This window comes from Salarias fasciatus, chromosome 17, assembly GCF_902148845.1.
Source record: "Salarias fasciatus chromosome 17, fSalaFa1.1, whole genome shotgun sequence".
NCBI classification, from domain to species: Eukaryota; Metazoa; Chordata; class Actinopteri; order Blenniiformes; family Blenniidae; genus Salarias; species Salarias fasciatus.
The window spans coordinates 9,349,574-9,377,329 of NC_043761.1; the positions used below are offsets into that span (position 1 = coordinate 9,349,574).

The window sequence follows — 27,756 nt, forward strand, 5'->3', positions numbered from 1 at the left end:
CAATTATTTAGACAGCATCCAAGGAAGAGAAAGAGGTAAAACTCAGACAGTTTCCTACAAAAAAATCAAACTCCATCACGTGCAAAATGTGTTCAGCAGTTCTCCCCATTAAAATCAGCGTTAAAAAGGCTGTAAACTGTTTTTTTTTTTAGCTGCATTAATTGACATTTTTAGATGCTAATGACACAAATGTCTCTTGAAACGAAAAACTTCTCATGTATATCCAAGGTGATCCACAAGCAATACTCATAACCTGTAATCATTTAGTGTGTTTTGAAGTCATCAAACAGTTTTCAAAAAGTTGCATTTTCATTTTCTCTTCTTCGGTTTTCACAGGAAAACCTTGTTAAGTTAGCCTCAGACTGCTACATCGCTGTAATAAAAGTTTGAAAAAATTGCCATAATACAGAACTAAAAGGCAATAAATGCTTCATTTTCCAGGTTATTAGAGATAAATCCATTCATCCATCACTGCGGAGTGTTTATCGCAAAATGTTTGTTCAACATTTCATCCTTATCAAGCAAAAAACGCTGTAATTTATGATTTCCTAATAGACCTTAGACAACCTACTGGCTATTATAAATGCTAATATCGCCATGATTCATGTTCATCACCTGAATAAAAAAACGTGCATTCATAAATAAACTTCAGATGATCCGATATATCGAGTGTGAGGCCTGACAGGCTCTTTATTTTCAGTGTCTGGATGAATTGACTTAAGCCTGGATTTTATTACCCAGTACATCACCCATTGTGGACACTTCCCTTTATACAAGAAGAGCGCATTTTACCTTGAGCAAACGGCCTTGTTCGTCACAGAGGGAAATGCCACTCACGTATTCTCTGTGTCATAAAAACAAATTATCAGAGAGCGCCATCCACGCGTGCGGCGGCGCTCAGGCCCGTGTCAGCTTGCTTTCTACAAGTGATGGAGTAACGGGCGCCAATAAAACGCCCCTCAGAGGCAAGCGGCCTCGGCCAGCATCTGCATTAATTGCCAGGTCTGCCACGCAGATGAAGAGACTTTAAGAAAAACCTTCTATAAAATACTTCCTTGGCACACGTTGCATCGAGTTCGCACTATGAAAAAAAAAAAAAACACTTTTTTTTTTTAACTATTCTTGATTACTGCTCTTGGCGGGTTACCACTCAATCAATTTGATGAAATGAACTTTAGTTTAATCAGTTTCTTCCATTGAATGAAAGAGGGTTCACGAGGCTGCCGTATCTGGGAGAGAAAATTGGAAAGAGGGAGGGGGGGGGGGGGGGGGGGGGGGGGCGCGTGATTGAACATTAAAGGTCATCACATTGCTTATCAGATTCCTTTTCAACCTTTCTTTTCTCCTTCCAGCCGAGTTTGGAGAAGCCAATATTTGTGAAGTCGTGTTCTTTAAAGGCTCCTGGCTCCATTCTTTTTTCTTTTTTTTTTTTTTTATTTGGCACAATAGTCATTGACAACCTGAGCTTCATCACTTCACACAGACTGAACCCTGTTTTACAAAAAGCACTAAATCCTCTCAGATTGCAGGTTATCTTCAGACAACTGTGGAGATCTGACATGGTCAATATTTGTAAAAATGAAGTTCATTTTAAAATCCTGGAGTGTTTATGCGCGGATCGAGCGAATGTTACCGTTCAGCCTCCAGGCGCATCTCCTCCCGCTTCTGTCTCCTGAGCTCCCGGCGCCGCTCAAAGTCCATTTCCTCCATGATCGTGCCCTGAGGAGAGACGTCGTCAAACGGACACGTTCATTTCCAAAATTAAAGAAAACCACAACGCGTAGACGAAAATCGATCCAGCTGAGGCAAGTACGTGTTTTTAGTTTAACAGTTCACCATAACAGAAATACAACTTGGTCATCTGTCTATTTGAAAACCTGTGTGGTCGCCATTATTAGTGTTTACAGCGTTGTTAGCAACCACAACTTGACATGTTGTGTTAACGGGGCCCAAATCGGCTTTTGCAAATGAAAATATTTCACGTCTGTATTCAGCTTCTGCTACTTCAAACCCTGTTTGAAGGATCTGTCATCCTCTGTGTTCATGGGAGTCATGCTTACAGCAATGATCATTTCGAGACAAGGCTCCCAGCGTTGAACTCTAAACCCTCTCTGTAATAAAAGCTCAGACCTGTCACTTTCCCAGGTCTGAGCTCGACTCTCCAAAGTGATTTATTCTGGCTTTCATGTGCTAATCTACGGCCCCTCGAAGGGGCCCCGGACCCCAGGGTTGGAACCACCGCAATATTATACCAGGCTCTTGCGAACAATAGCTAGGTGAGAGCATGCTGTTATGTTTAAGCACTAATCACTACTTTTATTGCCCACGGGGCTTAAAATCTGTTGGTTTATAACTTAGCATACAATGCATGTTTTCATACACAAGAATAACCAGAAGTGTGTGTTCATATCTCTGTGTATACAAGCCTCTGCGAGGTGACAACATGACTGCGTTTAAGTGCAGAGGTTTTGTTGGGAAACGGTGAAGTGATGTTTAAAAAAAAAAAAAAAAAAAAAAAAGACAGTACCAGAAAGAGAATGGAAGCAAAGCCCGGGCAGGATGTTAACACCATCAGTTAAGAGAAACCCTCGCTAAAAATACCCGGCGAGGGTACATGACCGGCTGAGACCACCCAGGAGTCACCGGGCCTCCCATCATACGTGTGCGTCCCGTGCGCAGCCACAGTACGCCGGAGCAAGAGAGCTTTAGATAGAGTCAGATCTAAAATGACGGAGCAGCGACGTGCCGGACGTACCTCCAGTCAGCCTTCGAGCACAGACTTTTCCTTCATACCAGCAGAAGTCTCCCGCAGTCCGGCCTCAGCTGACAGAGAAGGCAAATGCCTGCTTCTTTGCTTCTTTCCCCACCCTGCAAGTCGTCCCTCCCTCCATCCCTCAATAACCTCCTTCCTTCACCCCCCTCTCTCTCCCCCTATCTCCACCGCTCGCTCTTCCTGTCTTGTTTACCCACTTGTCAGAGTTTGGTTAAACTCTGGCTCCTCAGCTCAGCTGCTAAATTGCCCCTCTGCAGCCAAACGCCGCGCGTCTGAACGCAGGCGCGCTCACACACACGCAAGAGGGTGCGCGGCGTTTGTGTGCACGCTCACTGTGTGCACGGCACACGGTCTAAAAGAGGCCGAGGGATCCTGGTACCTCTCACCGAGTCTCCTCCCCGTACAGTAAACAAAGCCCGTGTCCCGTCGCCGCTACACTGTAAAAACCCTCTGTCTGTGTTTAGATGCACGCTTTGCGTGAGGCTCTTCATAGAACCGTAATTAAGACGAAATGAGAGCAATAACTAAAACCGACAAGGCCTCCAAACATCGCCAGTCTAATCACATACTTCCTCGAACCGGCGACGCCGAGGGAGACAAACTTATTAGTAACGCAAGCATGGGAGCATATAAAATTGGAGCTATTGTTGCAAATAACGCATGATTTATTCAGCTGAGAGGGCTGGGTTTTCACTTGGCTTTCAGAGTTGTACAAGAAAGAAGTATAGATTAAAAAAAATATATATATATATTTACAGTTTGAAAATTATGGCAAGGTGATTTGTCAAAGGAAAAACGAAGAAAGAGTGGACGATGAATTCGAGATTAAAATGAAATAGTTGGTATTTTTAAAGCCATTCAGGGTGCGTGAATGGGGGCTGCTCGCTGAAAGCAGGGCTAAATGAAGCGGCTGCATTGTCTTGCCGCCGCATGGTGGGAACAAACTGTCAAACGAAGACATAGGAGCGTAACTATTGTGTACATCAATAAAGAGACCACCCACACGTCGCAAAAAAAGCAGCAGAGGAGAGAGAGAGAGAGAGAGAGAGAGAGAGAGAGAGAGAGAGAGAGGCAGGATGGAGTCACAAGTTTGTGACAGTTTTCACAGTTTTTACAAGTTGGGCCTGCCTGAGCACGTCTCCTGGAAAACACTCTTCCTCTGCAGCATATGGCCATTTATGCTTATCTCCATCCATCCTTATCCCTCTCTTTTTTTCCTTCTTTCTCTACTCCCCCCCCCCCCCCCCCCCAACCTTCCACAATGGCTTTAATGACACATTTACCAGTCAAATTACTACCTGTCGAGGCTGCCAGACCCTGGCACAGAACGCAGCGTCTAACTGCCAGCCTCTCCGAAAGCCTGAAAATCCAAGCTGATATTATCCCGACAGCCGCTGGGATTACATCGCCTCATAACGCCTCCATCTTCTCACGAAGTCCCGAAGTTGAAAAGCAACAAAACAATGAGAGCCCGTCGGAGGAATGGCGCTCAAAAACAAGTCTGAGAAAGCAGGGGTGAGTCCGGACCGGCGGAGCAGAATCTATTTTCAGCTGTGGCGAAATGTCTCCGACGCCGGCTTATTATTCTGCGAGGGGAAAGAAAGCCGCCGCGTTTCGGTCGGATCTGTTGAAGCGAAACTCCGAGAAACTATCCCGCTGCAACCTTTAGACAAACACATTAATCTCCATGTTACGTTTATGAAGCTATGCGAGGAATGCTCCTATTTAACCTCAGATTTTAGCAGGGAGGACTTGAAAGGGCCTCGAAATTACTCATCCACATGCCAGTTAAACGCAGCGACTCCTCCCTTTTGGATCCTCCAGCGTGCGGAGACTGTTTTGGTTGCTGAATAAAGGGGAATTAATGAGAAGATAAACAAGTAAAAAACCAGCTCACCGCAAGTTATGCGCTTGCCAGCTGTGAGGCTGGCAAATAAAAGAACAATGGCGACTTGTGAGAGTTACATGACTGGAGAAGTCCTGGGACAGCTCCAGCTCGGAGAGAAAAATGGAGCTCTTAATTACAACAAAGCCAGAGACAGGCTGAAGTCAAGCCTGCTTCACAATGACAATTTTTCAAAACAAAATCAAATGTTTTAGCCTCCAGTGGTTGCCGCGTTCGGAGAAGCGAGAGAATACGAGGAGGGAGGTCCACAGGTCTGCAGGTGTCCAGGTGAGCAAAGGTATTTCAGTCAAGGGGAATGCGAAGCAGCTGCTGGCTCGCGGCCAGCTTTTACTCATCTTTGCGTCAGTCGGAGAAAAAGTATTTTCGCCCACCTGCTCCATCGCTCGGTGCGCTGCCGAGTTCATGAAGTGCCTTCTGCAGCTGCACGCCATTAGGCCTTTTCACTGTATCAACGGCTTCAAGACACTCAATGAAACAAATGAAACGCGCTGTATTTGTTGCATGACACAGATAGATTATGCAACCCAAAACAATGTCAACTGTCAGAGAAAACTGCAGATCAAGCCGCACATAATGGAGCGTGGAGGACATGGACGCTCGACTGTGAAAGGAGCGTTTTCACAAGCTGCAGGATTTCGAGTATTTTGACATCAGCTGTCGTTACCCATCAGCATTTAGCGAGCCTCGCGCCGAATCTCACGGCTTCCAGGCGAAAATCGAAGGGGATAAAATTGTCTCCACATTCTGACAAACTTGAGGCTTTCATTGCGAAGATCAGGAGCGCCGATCTTCGAGTGCTGTCAGCGGTCTGCCAGGCCGGCCTGACACATGCGAGTCGCCCGGCTCTGTCTGTCCCTGCTAATGGTCACCTGGAGTTTTATTTTCTGTCATGATTGTATTTATTGTTGCAGTAGTGTGTTTTCTGTCTTAGAAAAGAAATGACTCTCTGCAAGCTCATTTTCTCCTACGTTTACATCGACATTAAAGAGCTGCATGAAACTGTGAGCTCGTTTTCAACTGCAAAGGGGCTTCAAAATCTCACATTACGTTCATTTGAATCCAAGCTGATGGGGAAAATGGAGCCGTTACGGCGTCGTGGCGAGACGCCTGGCTCCTGCCTCGTCCAGCGGCAGCCATGATTCACATTTATCTCCCCGCTGACAGTTGTCCCATTGCGCTGATGCACGACATTAGAGTGCAAATATTGGGATAAGCTGCACGGACATGAATTACGTAGGAGCGAACAGACACAGCCGGGGAGCCAAATCCTTTAACCTGACGCGCTCCGTCGTTAGCATGAAGCCGGAGGAAAACTTACTGTAACTTGTTCATTGGCAGAAGCTGCGGAATGAGACGCTAACCTGATGGGAGATAAGCTCATACAGGGGTTACCCAAAAGGCAAGACCGATCGAGAGGAGGAAAAAAAACTTAAAGATAAACCCTCCGCAGCCGAACATGGAGGGGAAGAGAGGTAAAGAGCACCAGAGAGACAGTGTGTGTGTGTGTGTGTGTGTGTGTGTGCCTGTAGGTAGTGCACAGCTGTTTTGGCTGAGGCTCTGGGGACAGTTTGAGTTGGGTAAACCCAACGTTTTCTGCGGGGGTAAGGAGTCCCCCGAGAGCCGCCTGACAGGGCTGTTAAAATATGCTCAGCCTCCGCGACGGCGGCTGCGTCACGATAAACAATATTTAACAAACAAGCTTTACATTTGTAGATGTGTTTGTGTGTGTGTGTGTGTGTGTGTGTGTGTCTGTGTGTTCGCAGATGTATGTTTGCAGACTTTATGAGCGATCGCATGTTTTCTTTATGCGTGCTTTAAATGAAAAGCAAATTTGCATGAATGCTCTCACAACTTCTAACGCTGCAGAAAAAAAAAAAAAAAAAAAAAAAAAGGGATCGTGGTAATGTGTGTGTGTTTATGGCGCAGTTAACGGGTGTGTACATGTGTGAGATCCATCACCACCTACAGGGCCGTGTTTGGAAAGCTGGCCTTGCGGTTGAGGGGTTTCTGCGGTATGTGCGTCCGCTCGCACGTCCAGGGCTGAGGCAACATTAACACGTTTACAGTCCCGGGGCGCGCGGCGATGCTGGATGAGCGTTCATAAATTCAACTGCAGGTTTTCTGGCACGGCAAGGCCGAAATCCTTCTTTCTCTTCATCCCCGTTGGTCCTTCTCTCAACTTCATCTGTCATCCGGAGCGTCTCTTTCATGACCCTGTCTTTCAGAGCCGGAGCAGCGGTGAGGTAATGCTACTGACCTGCAGCTCTGGTGAGCTCAGACTGTGTTCAACGAAGAAACTGCACATGCCTTTTGCTAGACATGCATTTTCCATTGCGGAATCCAAACGTCTTTTCGCAATTTCTATATCACTCATTGGTAAAGTGCAAACTCAAGGACAGAATGGAAAGCACGACCTGGAAAAGGGGCACCCTTGGAAAACATTTTCTGGAGCTTTACATTACATTTGGCTGATCTCTCTTGAAAACACGACCCTGGGTCTGCGACGATGTTTTTCTTAGATGCTACATTTATAAATGCGCTGAATTCAAACAAGGAATCGGTTCTATTTTTTCATCTTGCACATGTAAAGCAGAGCAGAAAACAAGTCAGTGAGGATAAAACTGCCTCTTATGGAATGCAAAGTGAGGAAAAATCATTCGTCTTCTAAATGTGCTTCATTGAAGTTCAGGTTACGGCGAGCTGGAGCCGATCCCAGCAGACACTCAGCGGAGGGCAGGGCACAGTCTGGACAGGTTGCCTTTCGGGATGTGAGCAATAAATCGCCTCAGTGATTACACACACTCCCCGAAATATTAGTTAATCCTCATCGACACACGCTGCCGCTTAACTGTCGTGCGGCCATCTGCCACTAGTCGGAGCTACAGAGCGGTGTCGGGATCAGGATTTGGATGTGGTCAGTTTGATATCATTTGCCCAGAGACACTGTGAAGACTGCGACTAGCTGTCAAACATGGCAGCTAAAAATTTTAATCGGTTTTTATTATCTGGAACTAGTTTAGCTCCAGTTGGTTCTTGGGTACAAATATTATAAGAGTTCCAATGAAGTCCTAATTTTTTACAGTCAATCAAATTAAAAAAAAAAAAAAAAAAAGGAGGCATATATCATCTTACGCTACTTTCTGCCCTTTTCCCACTGTGCGTCCTGCTTCTTGGACCCCGTTGCGGCATCTCAGCCAACAGCTGCAGACTGTGTCTTTAGCTCTAATATGAAGAGACACGGCCTTAGCTGGCAATGAATTAAGTTCGGTACTTGGTTTAATTTCGCAGGATTTAATCATTTCAAGCAGCCAAGCGTTTCCCCCGTTTTTATTTGTCAGCGTCTGGATCTACATGCCACAGTGTGAATATCAACCACAGCAGCCTCGGCTGTCAGAGCCCGCGTCCTCGGCTGCGACTATATATTCAAGGCAACATATGAGGTAGCCAAATGCATCAGGGCTCAGCTCAATCTCAATACCATCTGCTTTCCGCTCACACTCTATCTCCTCCAAAAGCAAAAAAAATTTTTTTGAACGAGCGGCTCAGGCTTGAATGGGGAAAAATCTCAGCGAGCGTGAGCCGGCGGTATTCACGGGCGAACCCGAGAAACTCCCGCCAGTGAAAAGCGTTGTGAGGTTTTTCAAGGTTAGGGCAAGAAATGGGAACGGGAACCCCGGATGCCTCAGACGTATTGCCATTAATGACTTCAGATCCAGCGATCAGACGCAGCCCTCCATGAAATCTTCGCCGCAATCTTCGCCGCGCTGACTTTGGCTGCCAGCGAGAAGATGAACCGGCGAGGGGAAATTTCACATCAGTGTAAGGAAAAGACCCGAAGGTTAAAGATGTTAAGTTTCCATTTGGTGAAGAAAAAGGAGACTCCTGCATTCCCAGACAATGGTTCACATTCCATAACACCTCTCAGTGCCCTGTGAATCATACACAGTGAGACGGGCTGACTGAGGCTATCTGTGCGCACACAAAGAAGCCGGAAAATCTCAATGAAATACCTGGGATGCATTATATGTTGAAGGGAGCTCACAGGCAAAAGGAAGCAGTGCAAGGATTAAACATTGGATCAAAGATCCGAAGCAAATAAAGCACAACAAATGAGAGAAAAGTACCAACGTTTCACATTTCGACTGTGAAATCTTTAACGAGTAAGTAGTAAGAAAAAAAAAAAAGGCTATTGTTGAAGGATCCAGACACGATTTCCACCCGCTAGTGGTGCAGAAACAACCATTATCACAAAAAGATGACTCCTCACCGTTTCACATGCATGTGACCAACAGATGCCTTTATGTTATTTAACCACAACGGTGTGATTTGCTGAGGCAGAATCTTTGTTTCCTTGTTGGATAAAACCAGCAGCAAACAGTGCTCCATTGTGAAAAGGTCAAGGGTTTGAGTGTGCGGAGCGTTCTTCCTATACATGCATGGATTTTTCTTGGATTATACTTTTACTTAGAGTGAATTTTAAAAAAAAATGTTCCGTCCTCCCTCATATTAACATATTAAAATGAAAATATGTTGGAGACATGCTAACCCAGCACCAACTCATCTTACTTTCTCACACAGCGTGTTGTGATAGGCTTGTGATAATAAATAGCACTTTTTTTGTTTCAGTTATCTTTCAAACTGATTTGTTTGGACAGGAAGCTGGAGCTTGATACTTTTGAAATCCTCGCGTTGCCCCGATGAAAACAAACTACTCTCAATGTAGCTTTCTCAACCTTGTGTTTTATTTTCCACTCTCGGAGAGATAACCCTGCTAAACTTTGAATGCGCTGCTATTTTTTTGTTCTTGTATATTTAGACTGTGACTTGCTGTTCCTTTTAATATTCTGTCCTCTTGTGCCCCCCCCAAAACAAAATGCGAGGGAGTTTTGCGCCGCTCATCACAATGAAAGCCAGAATTAGATCTGGAGATATTCTGTCCTTTCCCTAAAGTGTGGAAAGACAGCGGAAAACACCTGCGCTTCACCGGCGAGCGTTTCCCTTCACGCTGATGCTGCTTACGCATCCAAAAACCGCACGCCTGAAGGTAAGTCACAGTTAAACTGCAATAAAAACAAATACCTTCACATGGAATGTCCATCATCTGAATCCTGCAGCTCCCCGGCTGCAGGTTGGAACCCACAGATGCTCTAATTGAACGGCAAACATGTTATCTTTACTCTCACTTTCGAGGAGATCTAACGTAATCCCACTTCAAATTTTTCGCTTGAAGCTCTTTAAAGCTGAAACGAGATGATAAATTCTTATTTGCCAGCTGCTGGTGCAATTTACCAAATTAAATAACTGCCCAGGAGGACTCCAATAGCAGTTGGCTGAAAAATAAAGGTTATAAAGCATTGTCTGAGTTTTAAATGGGACATTTGCATTAGGATTTAGACTATTTCTGCTCAAATCATAAATAATATTGCAAAAAGGGAATGGCTTTGTGAAACAGCAGGAACAGGCAGTATAACTCCTCCTGAGTGCTTGGCTTTTAAAAGGCCGGTGTCCCTTTTAATAGCGCACTCTCCGATGCTGCACCCACAATCGGGGAGAATTGGGAGAAAAAGCATTCCAAAAAGTATGAATCCCACACAAAATAGGGATGTTTGTACGGCATCAAAAGGCTACTGCTGACTGGCGCTGCTCCATATGACCAAATATGGAAAGAAAAAATGCTGCCTTTTCCCGTAACCAAACTGGGAAAAAGAGGGAAAAAAAAAAAAAAGAAAAAAGAAAAGGGAGAGGGAAGGTTTTTTTGCATGCTGTGTGCTCAGTGAGATAGAGCTCTCACACTCACTACACACTGGCCACAGAGTTGGCTCCCTCTCAGAACAGCATGAGTGATCGTGATGTTGGACCCGCCGTGACGTCTCAACACACACACACACACACACACACACACACACACACACACACACACACACACACCTGTGCGTCTCGGGAGCCGTGGAAGAGAGGCACACCGATCCTTTCACTGTGCTGACATTTCATTTTTAAACACACACAAAAAGCTTTCTTCACTTTCACATATGAGCTCCATACCGGAGTCTCGGCAGTGCACTTTAAGTCGGAGCCCCCTGGAAGGGAACATTCCTCTTGGTGAAAAAGCAGCCATCTCCAAACGCCACAGTCCTCCGCTCAAGTTAGAAACGGTTTGTTTATCTGGCCCCCCTTGCGATATGGAGTGGCTTTGACATTTTCCTGCCACTGCCTTTTGCAAAAAAGAAAAAAAAAAGCCCATGCAGACATATTGTTCCAGAAAAACTTAATAGCAATAGATAATAATTACTAAGAATATATTGTAATAATAGTAATAGATAAAAGGTTTCACAAAAACAGCTTTGCATGAGTGTGCAATCTTAAAAACGCTAACTGCAGCTTTTACACTGCAGGAAGATGTTCATTCTTACTTTTTGCCCACTTTTCATCTTTTCCTGTTTCAATCACTTAAAAAAAAAAAAAAAAGTAAAACAACAAGGTCCAGCTCACACAACGTTTAAAGCGAAACACATTTTTACATTTTCATTCAAGGATAGTTTCATGTTTACACGGCAACGTTTTGACAAGGATGTGTGCTTCCACGGAAGTAGGCAAACAAAGTTGTGTTTCCCCCGCATTTACACAGAGGCGAAGCCATAGCGTTTGTAGAGTCCCACTTTAGGAGTCGTTTTCAAAAATATGCATTTTCAGTGGCTCTGAAAACCCAGAACGATACAAAGCCAAGTTTTCTGCTCTCACTTGAAAAGGTTGTAAATGGGACCTAAATCTCAGCAGGTTTTGCTTTTGGGGATTTTGAAAAAAATGGCTAAACACAAAGTTGTGGTTTCACAAATGTAGTGCCATTTTATGCCAAAAGATGGCGCACAAACTCAATGTTTACTTGCCGCGTAGAGACAAAGCCAGACGACAGAGCCCTAAAGTTCATAAAAGCTAAAGCCCAAAACTTGCTAAAGCGAATGAAAAGTAAAGCTATTTGTGGTCTAAATCTGAACTTAAATCTTTCTCTCACCTTCGCCTCGATCCTAATATATACGTTAGGTCTTTTAAACCATATGCTTTTTTTGTGTGTGATAGAAATCTATTTTCTTTGTCTCTACGAATGAATAAACGATAGAGGCTAATTCCGTCTCTTTCTTCCTGTTTGCACAGGATCCAGACAGTTTAGGTTGCGAGTGCCACGGCACTCTTATGCAAGCGTTTGCTTGAAAAAACACATTAGAAATCCTGCAGCAAATGATCTCGATATATATGCAGCCTTGCACTTGACATGCAATATTAACAGCGTGCTGTATAATTCGACAAGGACACCACAGTCAAGCTTTCATCTTATTGTCACTCAGAATCAAATGCAATGTCAAAACAGACATACCATGAAGAACACACCGTATCAAAACAAGAGTCTAATCAGATCAAAGACGGCAGGAATGAAATGAATGAATAAATGCAATTCTCACACATCAAAACACGTCAAAACAAAAGCAGCCACACGATGAATACATCAGGGCGTCATCGTGGAGTCTCACAGTACCTTTGGGTACACGGGGACATTTCTAACTCTGTAAATAAATAATGACAGACAGATGCTCAACGGATCCAAAGACAAAGGATGTGATCTGTCTGCACCAAAACCCTCACAAGTAATTTAATGGCCTTGGATTCCTCGCGCACCGTTTCAAGAGTTTATCCTTCATTTTGAGCAAAACACAGAGGAACATGTGACTTGTCATGAATCCGTCTCTCTTCTTTTTCTTGGATCCATTTTCCAGGAGGAAAGCAGGCCTCTCTCATTCCTTCAGGACAGCCCGTCTTGACACCTGCCTTCTGTCAGAGTAAATGAGGCCTGGGCAGGAGTCTGTGTCTCCTCAACAGGACATTAATCTGCTACTAGTGAGCTGACCGGGGAGACTAGTGGAATCAGAGTGCTGATATATGGTGGGTTTTAGTCTAAGTACAGCTACTGCCGACCCAATAGCAAGAGAACAGTCTATCCAACCACTGGAAGTTAAGAAAAGTTCAACAAGAAAAGGCAGAAACAGGTTGGAACGGATCAGAAATGCCCCTTTGTGAGCAAGGAAAGGTTTACTTTTCTCCCTACGATCAATACAAAAGTCATTCCAGTCGCAGACCTATAAAAATGTCACTGTGTTTGACTGAAAGGCCCTCAGGTAACGCTGGATGTGCACCAAAGCTCAGCGAAAAAGCATACAAGTATAAGTGATTAGCATGATCCGCAGCAGCCCACTGCCTCCAGTACACGAGCAATAACATGACATGCTGGAAGCATTAAGTGGAACATAAAAAATGTATTTCTCATAAAGCCTGAGAGGTTCTTTATGTGTTTCTCTGAGGCAAAAAAAAAAAAAAAAATGGAAAGAAATTGGATGTGCCTAACATTTGTGACAAGGCTCCCATGAAAGGCGCGTTTCTGTCGCGGCGGACGTGGGGGCTCTGTCTCCGTGGCCTCAGAGAAATTACACTTTACCGAGGGAAAAGAGGAGAAAATCGGAAGGATGACAAGAAAAAAAAAAAAAAAAAAAAGAGAGAGTTGAGTGATTTATGCAGCTGAGTCAAACTGTGCTTCGTAGAGAGCGTCTTCCCACCATACAGCGCCTTACATGGAAACATGCACGAGGTTATGATGCAATGCCGCTGCACGCCGGGAGACGACCGCTGAGTGAGAAAACTGACACAAGTTCGCCTTTTTTGTGCATGCGCCACAAGCGAGCACAAAACCAATCACTTCCACCGGGGACATATTTATTTAAATCAATCCAAATGTCATAAATCTTTATCGTCCCTGCCTTGTTCTAACACACAGGACGGTAAATCGGGCGGTGGAATGCCAATTTTTTTTGTGTGTGTTTTTTTTTTAAGTGTGCTGCGAGGCTTTTCAAGGGTATTACATGACAAGGTATTTTTCAAAATAAGGGGCTGCATTCCTGGAGAGAGATAGGAGGAGATTAGGGAGGGGGGGCGGGCGGTGGTGGGCGAGCGAGATGACCTGACAGGAAGGGCCTATTACTCACGCTGGATGTGGAGAGGCGGGGCGATCCCCCGATGCTGTTTTATACTCAGTCTTGTTGGGGTGAGTGAAGGAGGAGGGGTTCGGTCTGAAGGTTTCTTTGCAAACGAGACAAACGACGCATCCCCACATGTCAGGGAGAAGGTATGATAATAGAAAACGTCTCCGCGGAGCCCTGACTTGGATGCTTTGTTTTATTCCTGGGTCTCTGGGTATTCGCGCAGACGCGCTGGCGGTGAATTGATGTGGGCCCGAGCTGCTTAACGGCGGATGTGTTGGGATTCCTCCGCCAGGTGTGGAGAATGGAAGATCTCCCCGAGCTGAATACTCGGCAGACGTTTGATAAATGGGCTTCGGGTGGGGGGGGGGGGAGATGACAGTGATCAAGGAGAAACGGCGTTCAACAGGTTGACGCTACGCTGCAAATGAGCATCGGCTTAAAAGCATCCATAATGTCTCTGGCCACAGGAGGGCAGGCTGTAAACACAACGCTGAATTATTCCCCGATAATACGGCTGACAGACCGATTTTGTTGGGAATAAGTTGACATTCATTTGGTGCTTCTGGCTAGCAGTTCAAGAATAAGTCCAATAATGACTATTTGTCTTTTCGCTCTCTTTCTGTCCCCATCTATTAGTCTCCTGGCTTGAGGGAAATATTTGGCTTTTGAAGGAGCCAAGAATAAAGACCAAACACTGGCTTCAGAGAGGGCCTTCAGCGTTTTCTGTGAAATCTTTTTAGAATGTTTGTTTCATTTATGTGTAACTTCCTTCAGCTGAGTGATTTGACTTTCAGTCTGCGGTTTAAATTTGGGACCAATTTGTTTGAGTGTAACCCAAACCAATCGATAATTGTTTATTAATTCTCTACGGGCTGGGATAGACAGTGGCATTTTTCATTCTGTGTATTTTTGCTCTCTCCTGCGTGAACGGGGGAGGGCGGAGGGAGGTAGCAGTGGCCACTTGGTGGAAATCTCCAACCACACGACGAGATCCCAACAAATTCTGCAGATTAAAACTGCTGACTTTTAGCTTTCTCGCGCTCACTTACAGTTCATAGAAAGGTCACCAGTCTCTCACAAGGCCAATATTGAGACACAGACACACCTTAAGGGAATTTAGAGCGACTGATTAATGCCAGTGTGGTACCCAGTTAACCAAACAAACAAAAAACGCAAATGAAAATGTAAAACAGAGGCCTGGAATTGACCCGTTCTTCTGCTACAAATTACAAACTAAAAATCTTACGGGATCAAAATCAGTACCCAACCCACGCAGTTCAGATTGGTTACAAGAAATATGGATTGCAGCAGACAAAGCACCACAGAGGTAAGCACAAAAAAATCTGTAGTATAAATCAGCTTTAAACCTCATACCTGCTGCGGTGGACTTATCTTGACAGCTTAAAGTCGAGGAGCTTCCCACACAAAATCACCAAATGTGAAAAACTTGCCTTTTTCTCGAAAATGGCATTAAAATTTGCTTTAGAATCAGAACATGCACATTGAATCAGTCTGAAAAATCTCCCAACTTCTTCCCCAAAACTCATTGAACTTTTGTAAGTCCGCCGAGCCTCTGAGGGATCTGCGAGGCTGGAGTTGTTTTTGTGGATGGTTACGGCGGTTGGCATTATTCATGTGGCAGCCAGCCAACTCCGATGGCTACATAGCTTCTGCCTACAAATCCTCCGAGAGGTGAAAGGCCAAAGTTGAAGTCTTTAGGCTCTGAATGTACCAAGCAGTGGTGACGCCACACAAAAACTTCGGTCTGCAGCAACAGGAAACTTAACATTTAGCACCGAGGTCAGCAGCATGGCCCATATTTAGCTTGTCTTCAGGTCTGTTATGCTGACTAGTTTCACTGTAGCTAAATATTCAGACAGGAAGTTTCTGTGTTTTAATTATCAGCGAGTTGAAGTTCGCTGAAGAAGCGAACGTCATTGCTGTTGACTGCTGCACTCAAAGAAAGACTGTGACTGGTTTTAACATTGATCTATTCATGCAATCAATCTGCAATGAGGATGGCACAGTCCTGATGAACTGCTTTCAACTGCATGCAATGCATAATATGTGGAGGTTCCTAAAGCTCACAGTTGCGCCCATTGTTGGTGTAGACACCAAAGTGGCCAACAGTACAAACACCTGCAGGCGTCTGCGGCAGAGCAGCCTTCACCGGGCTTGAACTGCGCCCTTGAGGAGCCACCCCACGTCTGTCTGCGTCTCTCTTTCTGTGGTTATGTGACTTTGAGATCCATTGCCAGAAATTCCAGGAAGCCCCGGAGCTTCATGAGACATAACAAAGCTTTCTCTTTCTCTCTCCCTCTGTCTTCGTCTCTTCCACTGCAGATCACACTGTTCCTCTGTCTGCTTCAGCAGGCCTCAAAGCTCCATGCTTCACTCTCTAAAAGACCTAAAAAGTCTTTTTTTTTCTTCTCTCTCTCAACGGCTGATTGACTCCTATCAAACCCATTATAAATGTCTGCGTTTCTTACTTTCAATGCTTGTGCTAATTTCAGACCACAGACTATTTAGACCATGGAAGATGCAATCATCACTGAACGCCATTAGAGCGACGTGGCATTTACCACCAAATTGAGGATAAAATTCAGCTTCAGAGGTTAATATATGTGTGATATTTAAGCCTCATAATTCCGAAATTTATTAGAATAACACATATCTCAGACAGCCATGAAATTGTAAATAATTGAGCGGTGCTCTTAGGAGGCTCCTCTGGTTGCTACAAGTCGTCTTCTGTAGCTGATGGCGAAGCTGGAAATGAGATTTGGTTCACAAAGCAGTGGCGCCTAATTGGAATAAATCCAAGAACACAGCAAACCCTCCTGGACACATTAACCCCCACCCCCTCCCGACCTGGCACTAATCTGTCCAGAGGGGGCTCCGCCATGCTGGAAGATTGCCTCCTCCACCTGGGTCAACTCTGCACCTCAAACACACAGACGCACGCCCGAACCCTCCTCGCACACGCCGGCGTGCACCTACAGACATCCCTACTCGCCCACCACCCACCTTGTGTTTATGTTCGGAGCTTGAGTGACTGGTATTTCATTTCGGCCTGCCCGGAGCCCTTTCGCACAGTTTGGCTTGGCCGGTGTACCATTACTGGTCATTAAGTCTAACCTGAACTAATAGGGGCCCATTTTCCAAGGTGGTCTCCCAGGTGGCTGTCACAGGAGTGAGTGGCACTGCGGGGCTCTGGAATTGACACACGAACGCGCGGTCTCACGAAAAATCTGCCGGGACGCGAGCCAGCCTCCGTCGTACAAGAGACGCAGCCTCTTTGATAACAAGAAGCCATTGTTCTGCGGGGGCGTCTGGGTGTTTTGTTTCTCATTAAGGCAGGTTTAATGAGGCCAGCCAGAACGGGCAACCAACCCCATCTCTCATGTAAACCCTACCGTCTGCACCCTCTCTGCATTTGATCCAATGAAACATCAACAGTGCATCTAGAGAACTATGCCGCTCACCCGTAAATAAAACCAAGTGAAGCCAAGAAAAGCAACATGCTAATCCAGATTCCACTGTAAAGCTATTCAGCATGGCTGAAACTAATACTCCTACATCAATATTCGACTAGAAAAAAGCTTAAATCAATATCAGACAGTAGACCCCTCATACGTTTAGGCGGTGCTCCTCTCCGTTGTGACGTGTGTCATCATTAATCAGAAGAGAAGGAGCCATTAGTCTGAATGCCGGGATAATTAATCCAACCTCACACCCCATTAGCTATCATGCTCAATTTGTGCAGAGAGAGCTGTGTACAGCGTAAATAAGCAGAGTCGGTGGGATCTGACTCTACTATCCCTGAAAAGGACTGGTCTTCATACGTCCCAGGCAGGAAACTACCGAGCGCTCATGCTGTAGTTCAGCTGGATATTACAAATCAAGTTGGAAGCACTGAAAAATGAATCACCGGTGCTTTTTCAAACATTGGGAATTTGTGAACTCTAATGTCTGATCAGAGGATAATGGTACACACATGTATCTCAGTAGTTTAAATAAAAAAAATGTGGCTGGACTTGAGCACTACAGCCAAACCATAAGCCTTCAACAAGGTTAAACTGCAGCAGGGCACAAAGTATGAATCAGCCCTTTAGTTTAATAAGTACCATTTGGCTGTCACCTCGGCGGCCGTGGAGCTGCTCTATTACAGCAAAGCCCCTCCAGTACAGAACTGGGGTTATTCAATAAAACCCTGACTGAGTGTTTCTCCCAATCACCACTGGCAGAGCTCTGATGAGGGAAAGAGCTCTCCTATGCCAGCCTCTGTCCCCGCGGACCACTGTCTGATTAAAATGGTTTTCTGAGGCCATATTTTTGTTCTGCTTGTCCCCTTGCCAGACCCAAGTTAGAGTACAAAGAGAAAAATTGACAAATCACCTAACGCACGCTGAAACGAAGCCGCGTAAACTGATTTAATCTATAAAAGCCACTGTTAGGCGGATGGATGGGAGTGCTGGGTTTGGATTTTTTTTTTTTTTTTTTTTTTTTTTAAGGAATCATTGGTATCTATATCTCAAAGATACAGGAAGAGATTTCAGGAAGTATAAACAAACTCTACATTTGTGAGGCAGTGCTGAAGGAGGAATGGCTTCACATCAGCTATCCTGCGCTTTTGATCTTCAGCCTTAATCACTTTCAGCCCCCCCCCCCCCGGCCCTCTGCTGCTCGCACACTGATCTTTTAAACCCCCTCGCTCAGTTCAACAGGGCAGTGACATGTGAAGTGGAAAGAAATGGCAACAACGGGGCGACCCGCGAGCGCCGACTCTCCGATTCCCAATCCTCTCGCCTTGCTGGTAGTTGCATTCCTGAGCAATCCTCGGAGGCTCGTATGTAAATGCCGGAGTATGCTTCTGATTAGCAGGCACAAAGAGTACACTCTATAAATGCACTCTTAAACAATTACCGCTGCTCCCAACTGCAGCCCCCGACACAGACCTCAGACTGTGCTGCTGCCTCGCCGGCCTCTTCAGGTGGGAAAGTTGGACGTGGACCATTTACAACAATACGCCTCGCTTTAAGACACATGTCTGACGTTACGCACCAGACGCAGCAAGCAGGAACATTACGAATGAATGAAACTTTACTAAGTGATGAAATAAGCTAAATGAATGCATGCAGGCCATCATTTTGATTGCCGATTAATGACTTATACCTGGGTAAGTTAACCCATTGTGTTTGGCCTCCAGGTAAGCGTCACACTGTGCTGAAATCCCCTAGAAACCACAGAGAGTATTTTAGTGCTGTTTAGCTCATTGCTTTGGCTTTCTTCTGTGCAATTGTTTTTGTTTAAAGAGTAAATGCTGTAATAAACCAACTGGGCACTTTCTTGCCTGGAACAAAACTGTTGATCGACAAAGTCAGAGACAAGAGGGAGAGAGAGAGAGAGAGAGAGAGAGAGAGAGAGAGAGAGAGAGAGAGAGAGAGAGAGAGAGAGAGAGAAAAAGATAATTTCCTCAGGAGACAAAAGCAGAGCTATAAAAGGCTAAAAAAAGAAGTCAGAGTAAAGCACTGTGTTCCCAGTTTGTCACTCTAGGATAAATGTTGCTCTTGGTCTTAAAAATATAAAGGCTAGTGTATAAAATATAATATAAAAATTAACAAAAAATATTGAACTGAGCATAAAAACTCAGCATAAATACAACCTCCCTTCAAAAAGTGGTCTATGTGTGATCAATCTTAATTCACACATTAAATTTGCCTGTTTTGTGTTTGAATGGGATTCGATGTCATTACAGTGACAGTGACCCTGCTGTAATTTCTGCTCCCAAAACAACTCTTTGGCTGAATCAGCATGAAAGTCCAACAAAAAAAAAAAGAAAACTATTGAAGAACTGAAAGGTTCATATTTTCTAATACTTTGACAAAAATTTCACATATAGTTTTTTTTTAAAGTGCTGCTTTAGCGAATATATCTATAGATATATGCAGTACGGCAAAATATTAGAGTGTAGCTGTTAATTTGAAAAATGAAAAAAAAAAAACCTCACTATTATTCTGCACAGATCATGCTAAATTACATGCTCACGCAAATAGCTTGACATCATGTTGGAGGGCATTGTGTGCGTTATTCCTGTTCACATGACAATGGAGTGATTGGATGTAGCAGCCACAATCACTTATATCTGATAAAATTGGGTTTTTTTTTTGTGTTTTGATGAGAACTATCCAATATATCAGAGTGTTATAGATTTAAATCTGAATCTGCAGCGAAGTGAAGGGAAAAAGTGTGGCAACGTTTGAGATTCAGACGGCTAAATGACCTAGAAATCTTATAATAAAGTTAGTGAATAAAAGCCATGGCGAGCCAGCTGAGGAATTACAACAATAACAGCAGCGCTGAGCAGATTTGCACTTCGTTTTAAAACACAGTCGTAAAGAACACAGGCATTTTAATAGGTCATAAATCACATTGTGCATAGTACATTAAACTATTAGCATAAAGTAGTTTCAGCATTTTGCGCATCTGGTACACAATCATTACAGCGTATTGTTATTAAATCAGCTTTAAATCACCTTAGACCATGGCTTTTTTTTTTTTCCATTCTATTTTTTCAGATCAGTCAAATTGTTATTAGTCAAGAACTAAATGTATAGATGCATCTTCTCATGTGATTTATGTAACACTTTAATGTTATGTAAAACTGTGATAGATATCCTGATTTGTAAGAGATCAGATACCACTGCTTCAACAATACTTGCATGATTACATCTTCCCTTGACTTCAGTGGTCTGAATAGATGATTTGGGTTTACGTCACTCACAAAATTAATTATGCAACATTTACTAGTTCCACTTTCTCAAAAGTATGCTTTTCTTTGCAGCGTTTGATTCTTATAAACCGACTTTATTTGGCTTTTGGAGCTTATAAAGAGTTCAGTCAAGAAAGTAACCGGCAAATTTGACGTCAAAAATAATGACTGCCTTCAGACCGACGGGCCGACATATAGGCTGTCAGACCGTGTAACAACACTGCAGTGTGCTCAAGTTACTCACACCAAGACTTAAAATAAATGTTCAAATACTTGGTTGGAATAAAAAACAGAAATGAAGCTCATCCAAAGTCTGAAACAATATTACAGTGGGAGCCTGACTCATGTGAATACCCATGTAAGGACACAGTGATTGTTTTATGTGCATGAGGTCAGTCCTCACTTCCATCATTACCACATACAAGCTCGTTCTCGCCCCTGCCAGTTCTCACTCCCAGCGTGGCAGACGTCCAACGCCGACTCGGCGAGCCGTCCCGGGCATTCGCCATACACACTTCAGCGCGCACGGCACCCCTGTGGCCACGAGCATAAATCCAGCAGGCGTAGGGCCGACCCACACACGGCCCTGTCTGTCCTGTCGTCCCCCGCCCCCCCCCCCTGGTACGATTCATCGAGCGGTTAACCTTGATAACTGTGTAAACACATGACCTCACTGGTCATGTGTTCACGCCGAGCGGCATTTTTCACACACTCCTCTGGGATTTACATCACCTTATTCCCTCCACGTCCCCCTAATTCCCCATTACCCTAAACTATGGGACTTTTAAGCGGCGATTTGACAGGCGCTTGATTAGCCATGTTTGTTTAATTTAGAGACTCTTTGGGGGAAAAAAAAAAAAAAAAAAGACAAAAAAGCTGAGAGGAGAAGAGAGAAAGAAGAGAAGGAGGAGGAGGAGGAGGGGAGAGCGGAGGTGAAGAGAGGACAGAGGGGAAAGAACGGAAAGTTGGCGGGGAGACGAGGCCGGGCGAAGTGAGAATGAACGCTATAGCAATCATTTCTTTTGGGGAGAAAAGCTGCTGAGGCAGAGGGAGACTGGTGTTACAGGAAAGAGAGCGGCGGGGCAGAGGAAAAGTTAATGTAGCCGTTAGGAGAGAGACATGTAAGGTGGTTTTTCTGTGCCACAGGGACACGCCGTGCACGTCTGAGGTCCCAGTGGGAGGACGGTGAAGGAAAACACCGGGCCAATCAGCTAACAGAGACATTTCCTGTGCTTGTTTTATCAGATGAGAAGAAGCCCAAAGGCTAAAATGTCCCCTCTCAACAAGGTTGTACACTTCTCAGAATAGCCCGCTTTTGGGGGGAACGAAGGTTAGAACATGCATCTTTGTAGGATGACATCAGAAGTGCTGCTTCGGAACGCTGACCTCACTCTCGCGCAATCAATCACACGCAAAAACCTCACGAAACGTGGACCATGCGAGCAACAGAGGAGGTTTTACCTTTTAAGATATAAACCAAGACTGCCTTGTGAATTAAATCATCGAAAAAAAAAACAGGAATTAAGTCAGCGATCAAGAAACACAATGGTCTTTTTCTACAGCTATGCAGCTTCTGGCAGGACTTGGCATCTGGCAACAAGCAGATGGCGGACCAATATGCCAATTACCAACTCTGACATGCCGCGCTGCCTGTTAGGTAATCTGGCCTTGAGTGATTGCACTTTAAAGTTAGAAAATGATATGAGTGAGAGGTTGATCTAACAAACCCTCTTCATCAGAGTGTGACTAAAACCCAGAGGAATTCAAACACAGGTCTCCAGCGCCCACGTGACGGGCGGCTTCAGACAGGAGAGTCAAAGGCTGGGTTTGGAGAGAAAGTAGCGATACAGAACCGGAGAACAGGATGGTTGGACAAATATGGTACGAACGATTGCAGATCTGTCAGTCTTTTTATAGAGATATCATGATGACGATGAATATGCATCTATAAATAAATAGATGTTTGGCTAGAAGTGCCAAAAGTTTAACAAATTCTCTTGAAAACGTTGTTGTGTAATACGGGTCTTGATTAGGTGGCAAATCCATCACCGGAGAGGGAAAAAGAAAAAAAAAAGCAGCAGTTTTCATCATCCAGGAGAGAGAGGAACACGTGAGAGCCCCATGTTCCCCTCACAGAGCTGCTCCACGTCAGCTCGACTGCAAAATCAGGAACAACAAACAGAACACAAAGGGACACGGGAGCTTTTCAAATAACGGGAATTTATACAGTATATCACAAACGTCTTCAAAACACTTACTCCATAAATAAACACCATCTAAGGTTTCAACTCCTCCTGTGACTGTGCAAGAAATTAACAACCCACCCTGCCAGTTTTTTTTTTTTTTGCCTGCCACCGGCTGACCGTCGCTACCCAGGGAAAGAGTTAAGAATCCCTCCTCCAGCCCAACATCTGCCCGTCCGTCCAAACTCACCATATTATACAACTTTGTGTGCGGTTCTGGATGCAAGCGCATTCAAATTACATGCTATCGAATTCAAAGGCGAGCGGGGGAACAGAACAAGCCGAGAGCCAGGATCCCATGAGCGCCGGCTGCACCGTCAATCACCGCCTCCTCTAATGAACTGGACGCCGCCCCCGCCCCTGCTGCTGTCCAGAAATGACACAAATCCGCAACCTAAACCGACACAACAAATGACACAACAAGCCAGCCGGCTGCATCTCTGTCTCAGACCATATTTCTACGCCAAAACAAATCTGCATGGCATTACAAGACTTGCGCGCAGGAAACATGCTTGACATAGTTTCACTGGTCCGTTATGAGAAGAAACCAGAAAATAGCTTTGGCACCTGCCGCGCAGGAGCAATGTATGTTTGGACGGACGCGTCAGCGTGCGATCGCTGGAAACTCGACCACATTCGGGAAAAAAAAAAAAAACCTCGATGCCGAGCACAGCATAGGTAAACATCCATTAAAAAAAAAAAAAAAACAGAACAGAACAGTCTGATCATTTGTATCTCAATATTGTCGCTGCCAGTTTTCCATTCTATTCAAATTCAGTTCGCCACTTGGTTGGCTGCCTGAGCTCGGTGGTTGTTAAGAAAAAAAAAAAAAAAAAAAAAGTACTGCCTTGCAAGGAAACTCTGGATTCCTGCTTTGGAATCTGATAGCGCGGTGGATTATGAGCATGTAGCATCAAGCTATAACAGAGAACCCACATATAATGCATGCGTGTAAACACGTCGCTGCACACGCTTCATGCTTTTGTGCACGCTGATGAGAACGAGGCAAAAAATAATCATGCAATCCAAAGTCGAACTTTAATCAGTGAGCGACGGGAGAAAGTGAATGGAAAAGACGATGGAGGAAGAGAGAGAGAGAGAGAGAGAGGGAGAGAAAGAGAGCATACAGTAACTAGAAGCCTTCACCGCACCATGGAGTCCAGAGCCAGACTCCGGAAATGCATGGCAGTGTTCCCTACATCCTGCCCGCCCAGTCCTAACCCTGGCCCTGGCTCTCGCCCCACGCTGCCAAACCCCTGTTATCACTCCATGCAATTACCTCCAGATTCTTCTGCGCCCATATCATATCGTGCCAATTATAAAATCCCCTTCTAAGTACAAAGCGCTACTCGCATTATAGCGCGAGAGCCTGCAGTTAAATGTGTGTTTCAGCCTGGAAATAGACGCGTGGGAGCGTGTTTGTGAAACAACATGCACGCAAAGATTGGAAAAAAAGAAACAAAAACATTGAAAAATCCGCAATTATGAAAATCGAGGTCAACTGTACATAGAGAGTAAGCACTGAGCCAGCTTTATTTGACGTTGGAGAGGAATCCAAGCGGTAAAATCAATTGAATAAACAGAAACACAGAAAAGTAATGAGTCACTTAGTTATTCAATAAAGTTAGACGTCAGCATTTAAAAAGGTTCAGAGGAATGGAATGATCAGCTAAATACAAAACCAAAACAAACGAAACCGTTGGCTGTGTAAATCGGTCATGAACCCAGAAACTACTGGAACTTTAAAGTGCTTTAGCGGTTTGCATTCTGTTTTCCCCAAATAACCAAGATATTGTTGTCAGTTAGAATTACCAATACTGTGAAGCAGCAGGACAACCAGGTACCGTTTCTACACTGTGCTACGCTCACATGAGATGTGACTGATATTAAATGTCCTTTTTCTCGGTAGCCTTCAGGCCTGGAACCAATTTTTATTGGCTAATTACTTGAAATGTACCAAGATGAACTCACTCCCTGGGTTGTGGGTTTTAAGAAAAAAAGAAACATTTTCAGCATTTGAACTGCAATTTCCTGTAGAAATAAATAAAGTACCTGTGCTGACATGATTTAAACTGAAAAATCAGTGAAGGGACCTTGAACAAAAAGGTAGCAGAAGCTTTACATCTCTCTCTTTGGGTCACTTCCTGTATTTGCTCCGGATCACATGATCTTTCCCACCGGCACAAATGAAGCAAACTACTCGATAAAGAAACTCCAGTCTGCTTGAAATTGCATGATAAAAGTCTATTCTAAAGAGTCTGTGCTGTGCGAACAAATAAAAAATAAGCTACAGCTATGCAACTCTTTTGAAAATTCTCTGACTTAAGAAACATGATGCTACTATGTGCGAGTAGATGAACAATCACAACAATGGCGGCCTCCAGCGCGGCCAACGTTCAGTGGAACCGCTAAAACTGATAAAAACGGCGTGGAAATAGTTCAAACAGCTGAAAGCAGCAGTTAACCTTGGTAAGTAGCACTGGAAAAAAAAACAGCAAAGCATATGTGAAACCTGTATTTCACCTTCAAAAACGTATGGTGGTGGATATCTAGAAACAACGTACACATTAACGTGATGAACTCCGAGCAGTTTGCGCTAATGAGCGGGTGCTGGGGGCACCGGGACGGAGCCGCGGGGGTCCGGACTGCTGGGAAACCGCAGGGCTGGAAGGCTGTTATGCGGCGCATTCCAGAGGCCATTCCAATCATCTGTCACCAGGTTGGGTCTGCACCTTATAAGGAGCGGAGGGGCATTCTCCACGTGTTTTCCAAACACCACACAATTTATCAGATACAGTTTCATGGACAATTACTTTGCTGTTTTCTGGCCTGGAAGCATTGAAAGAAGCTCCTTCCACTCTCTGCTGCTTGAAATACCGACGTTTCAAAGATAGTCCTCTGTTATAAAAAAGTCTTTATTCTAAACTCAAGCACAATGAGATGACATAGCCCGAGGGGTGGTGGGATTACAAAGAATGTGATATCCTGAAGGGAGCGCCTCGCTGCAAGACCCCGCTGTGGCCTTTATTTCTGCAGGAGATGCTGAATGTGTCTAAAGTTAAAAACAACTGGCTTCTGTATCTCAACAAGCTCTTCTGTTCAGAGGACATGTGGCTGACCGGTGGAACATCCAAAACCAGCTTTGTGCTGTGATTTTTCCACATGTCAGATCTCATCAGGCGCATTCTGCAGTGATGGTGCAAAACATAAATCACCTACATGGGCTACACATTTTTTCCCCAGAATAAATGATAAAAAGGAAAAAAAAAAGTAAAACGTTTAATTTTTGTTCCTTTTAAGATCTCATTAATTAGCTGAAAGCCTGAACAGACCGTATTTCAAGTTAAAACGCTCCAACTGGGACCAGAGGAGTCGCGCTTTTCTCCTCACATCCGCTCTGGGTTGGGGGCTCTCCGAGGCGCAGTGTGGATTAATCCCCCCACACTTCGGGAACGCCTGGATTAAACGATGCGGTGGAGAGAAAAGACGAACACGGTCCTGGAAACACCGGCGCGCGGCGGCGTTACTCGTTACTCGTTTCCTGAGTGTGAACGCGGTGCGTGAGGCGATGGGAAAAGTTGTCTGTCCCAGGTTTTTGGGAAAGACCCCCCCTCCTCCTCCTCCTCCTCCTCCTCCGTGCCTTCATACTTTTGTTCGATAAGAATCAGAAGGAGGGAGCGCGCATTACACCACGTTGCGCTTTTCTTTGTGCGTAAATATTTTACGGACACACCGCTGGAAAGTTTTTTTCTAAAGTACGATCGCAAGTTACTTTTAGTGGGGTTTTCTTTTTTTTCTCTCGTTTTTTTTTTTTTTGGGAGAGAACAGCGCACAAAAGGGGGAGCGGCTTACAGCCGAGATATCCCGTGAAAAGTACAATCCACTGCGCGCACACGAGATCATCTGTCATTTTACGCACCGATCGTTTCAGCATCCGCACGTCCGAACAAAGTTTGGGTTTTCATTTTTTTTTTTTTTTGCACTTACCTGCGGGTCTTAACGGGACAAAGTCGAGCTGAGAGAGTCGAGTGAGAGGAGAGGAGAGGAGAGGGAGCCAGTCTGCAGTCGGTCCTCCACTACACTCAATGATAAAACCGAGCTGAAAGCCCTTCAAGCCCCTCCCTTCAAGACATGACCACACATCCACTCCGGTCTGCAGACTGAGATCTTAAAGCGGAATGGAAATGTGTCACATCCAAACGGACTTTCTGGCAGGGAATCAAACATCTGGAGAGATCATATGGAATGGAGGTGCTGCATGTGTGGCACGAGGTGCCACAGAGGAAGTCATTATCAGAAAAAAACTTTCATGTTCAGGTGTGCTGCAGCACATCATACTGGGGGAGATGAATGTACAATATATTGCTTATTTATCTCAGCAGATAATAATAGTACAGCATGTGAAAAACAAAAAAATATGAGGACAGATAAATCAGTCACCCAGATCCAATCCAGATAGAATCATTTGTAACTATGCCTGTAAAATTACAAAGAGAACATTAACTGTTTTTTTTCCCAGTATGAATAATTGTTATTTCTAATTTATTCAGTATGAATCAGACTGTCTTCGGAAACAGCAGGAGAGCCAAGAGAAGACATGCAATCATAGTTTCAGCATTACCACCGTGTGTGTGTGTGTGTGTGTGTGTGTGTGTGTGTGTGTGTGTGTGTGTGTGTTCAAAAATCAAATGCAAAACTTGACCTGCAAATGTGAGACATATCTTCTGGCTATTTCACTGTATTTTTCTCCAAGATGGATCTGTTAAAAAAAAAAAAAAAAACAGCTTTGAAATGGTGCTAATGAAATGATTATTTAGGAGTCCCTTTGCTTAATTTTTGCCGTTTCGTGCCCCTCCATGACCCCAAGTTGGATAAAAATGGAACTGAAGAATAATGGCTGGATTGTCTGTTTTCACTGCGCCGTCAACACGGGCAGATATCACAGGAGGAAAGGGAGGTATGGATTTGAAATACAAATCACAACTCCCACCAAACACATGATTTCTACAACCGCCATAGTGCATCACATCATCGGCATGGAC

The 27,756-nt window shown here is 44.6% G+C and overlaps 1 protein-coding gene across 7 annotated transcripts in view; it reads right to left on the reverse strand.

Annotated features, from left to right (window-relative positions):
• Positions 1 to 26,834, reverse strand: part of cald1a (caldesmon 1a) — a 51,263-nt gene extending 24,429 nt beyond the window's left edge. For 6 of the 7 annotated variants that reach the window (XR_003933277.1, XR_003933279.1, XR_003933278.1 and 3 more), the window contains exons 1-2: positions 26,702 to 26,834; positions 1,634 to 1,719 (exon numbers count right to left, since the gene is read on the reverse strand). Coding sequence is in view for 4 of the 7 variants with exons in the window: in XM_030113034.1 (XP_029968894.1) it covers positions 1,634 to 1,710 (77 nt within the window). In the remaining 3 variants the exon portion in view is untranslated. Of the gene's footprint in view, positions 1 to 1,633; positions 1,720 to 2,755; positions 2,862 to 26,701 lie in introns of those variants that run through there. The other variant, XM_030113032.1, reaches the window with a different exon arrangement.
• Positions 26,835 to 27,756: the final 922 nt, after the last annotated feature.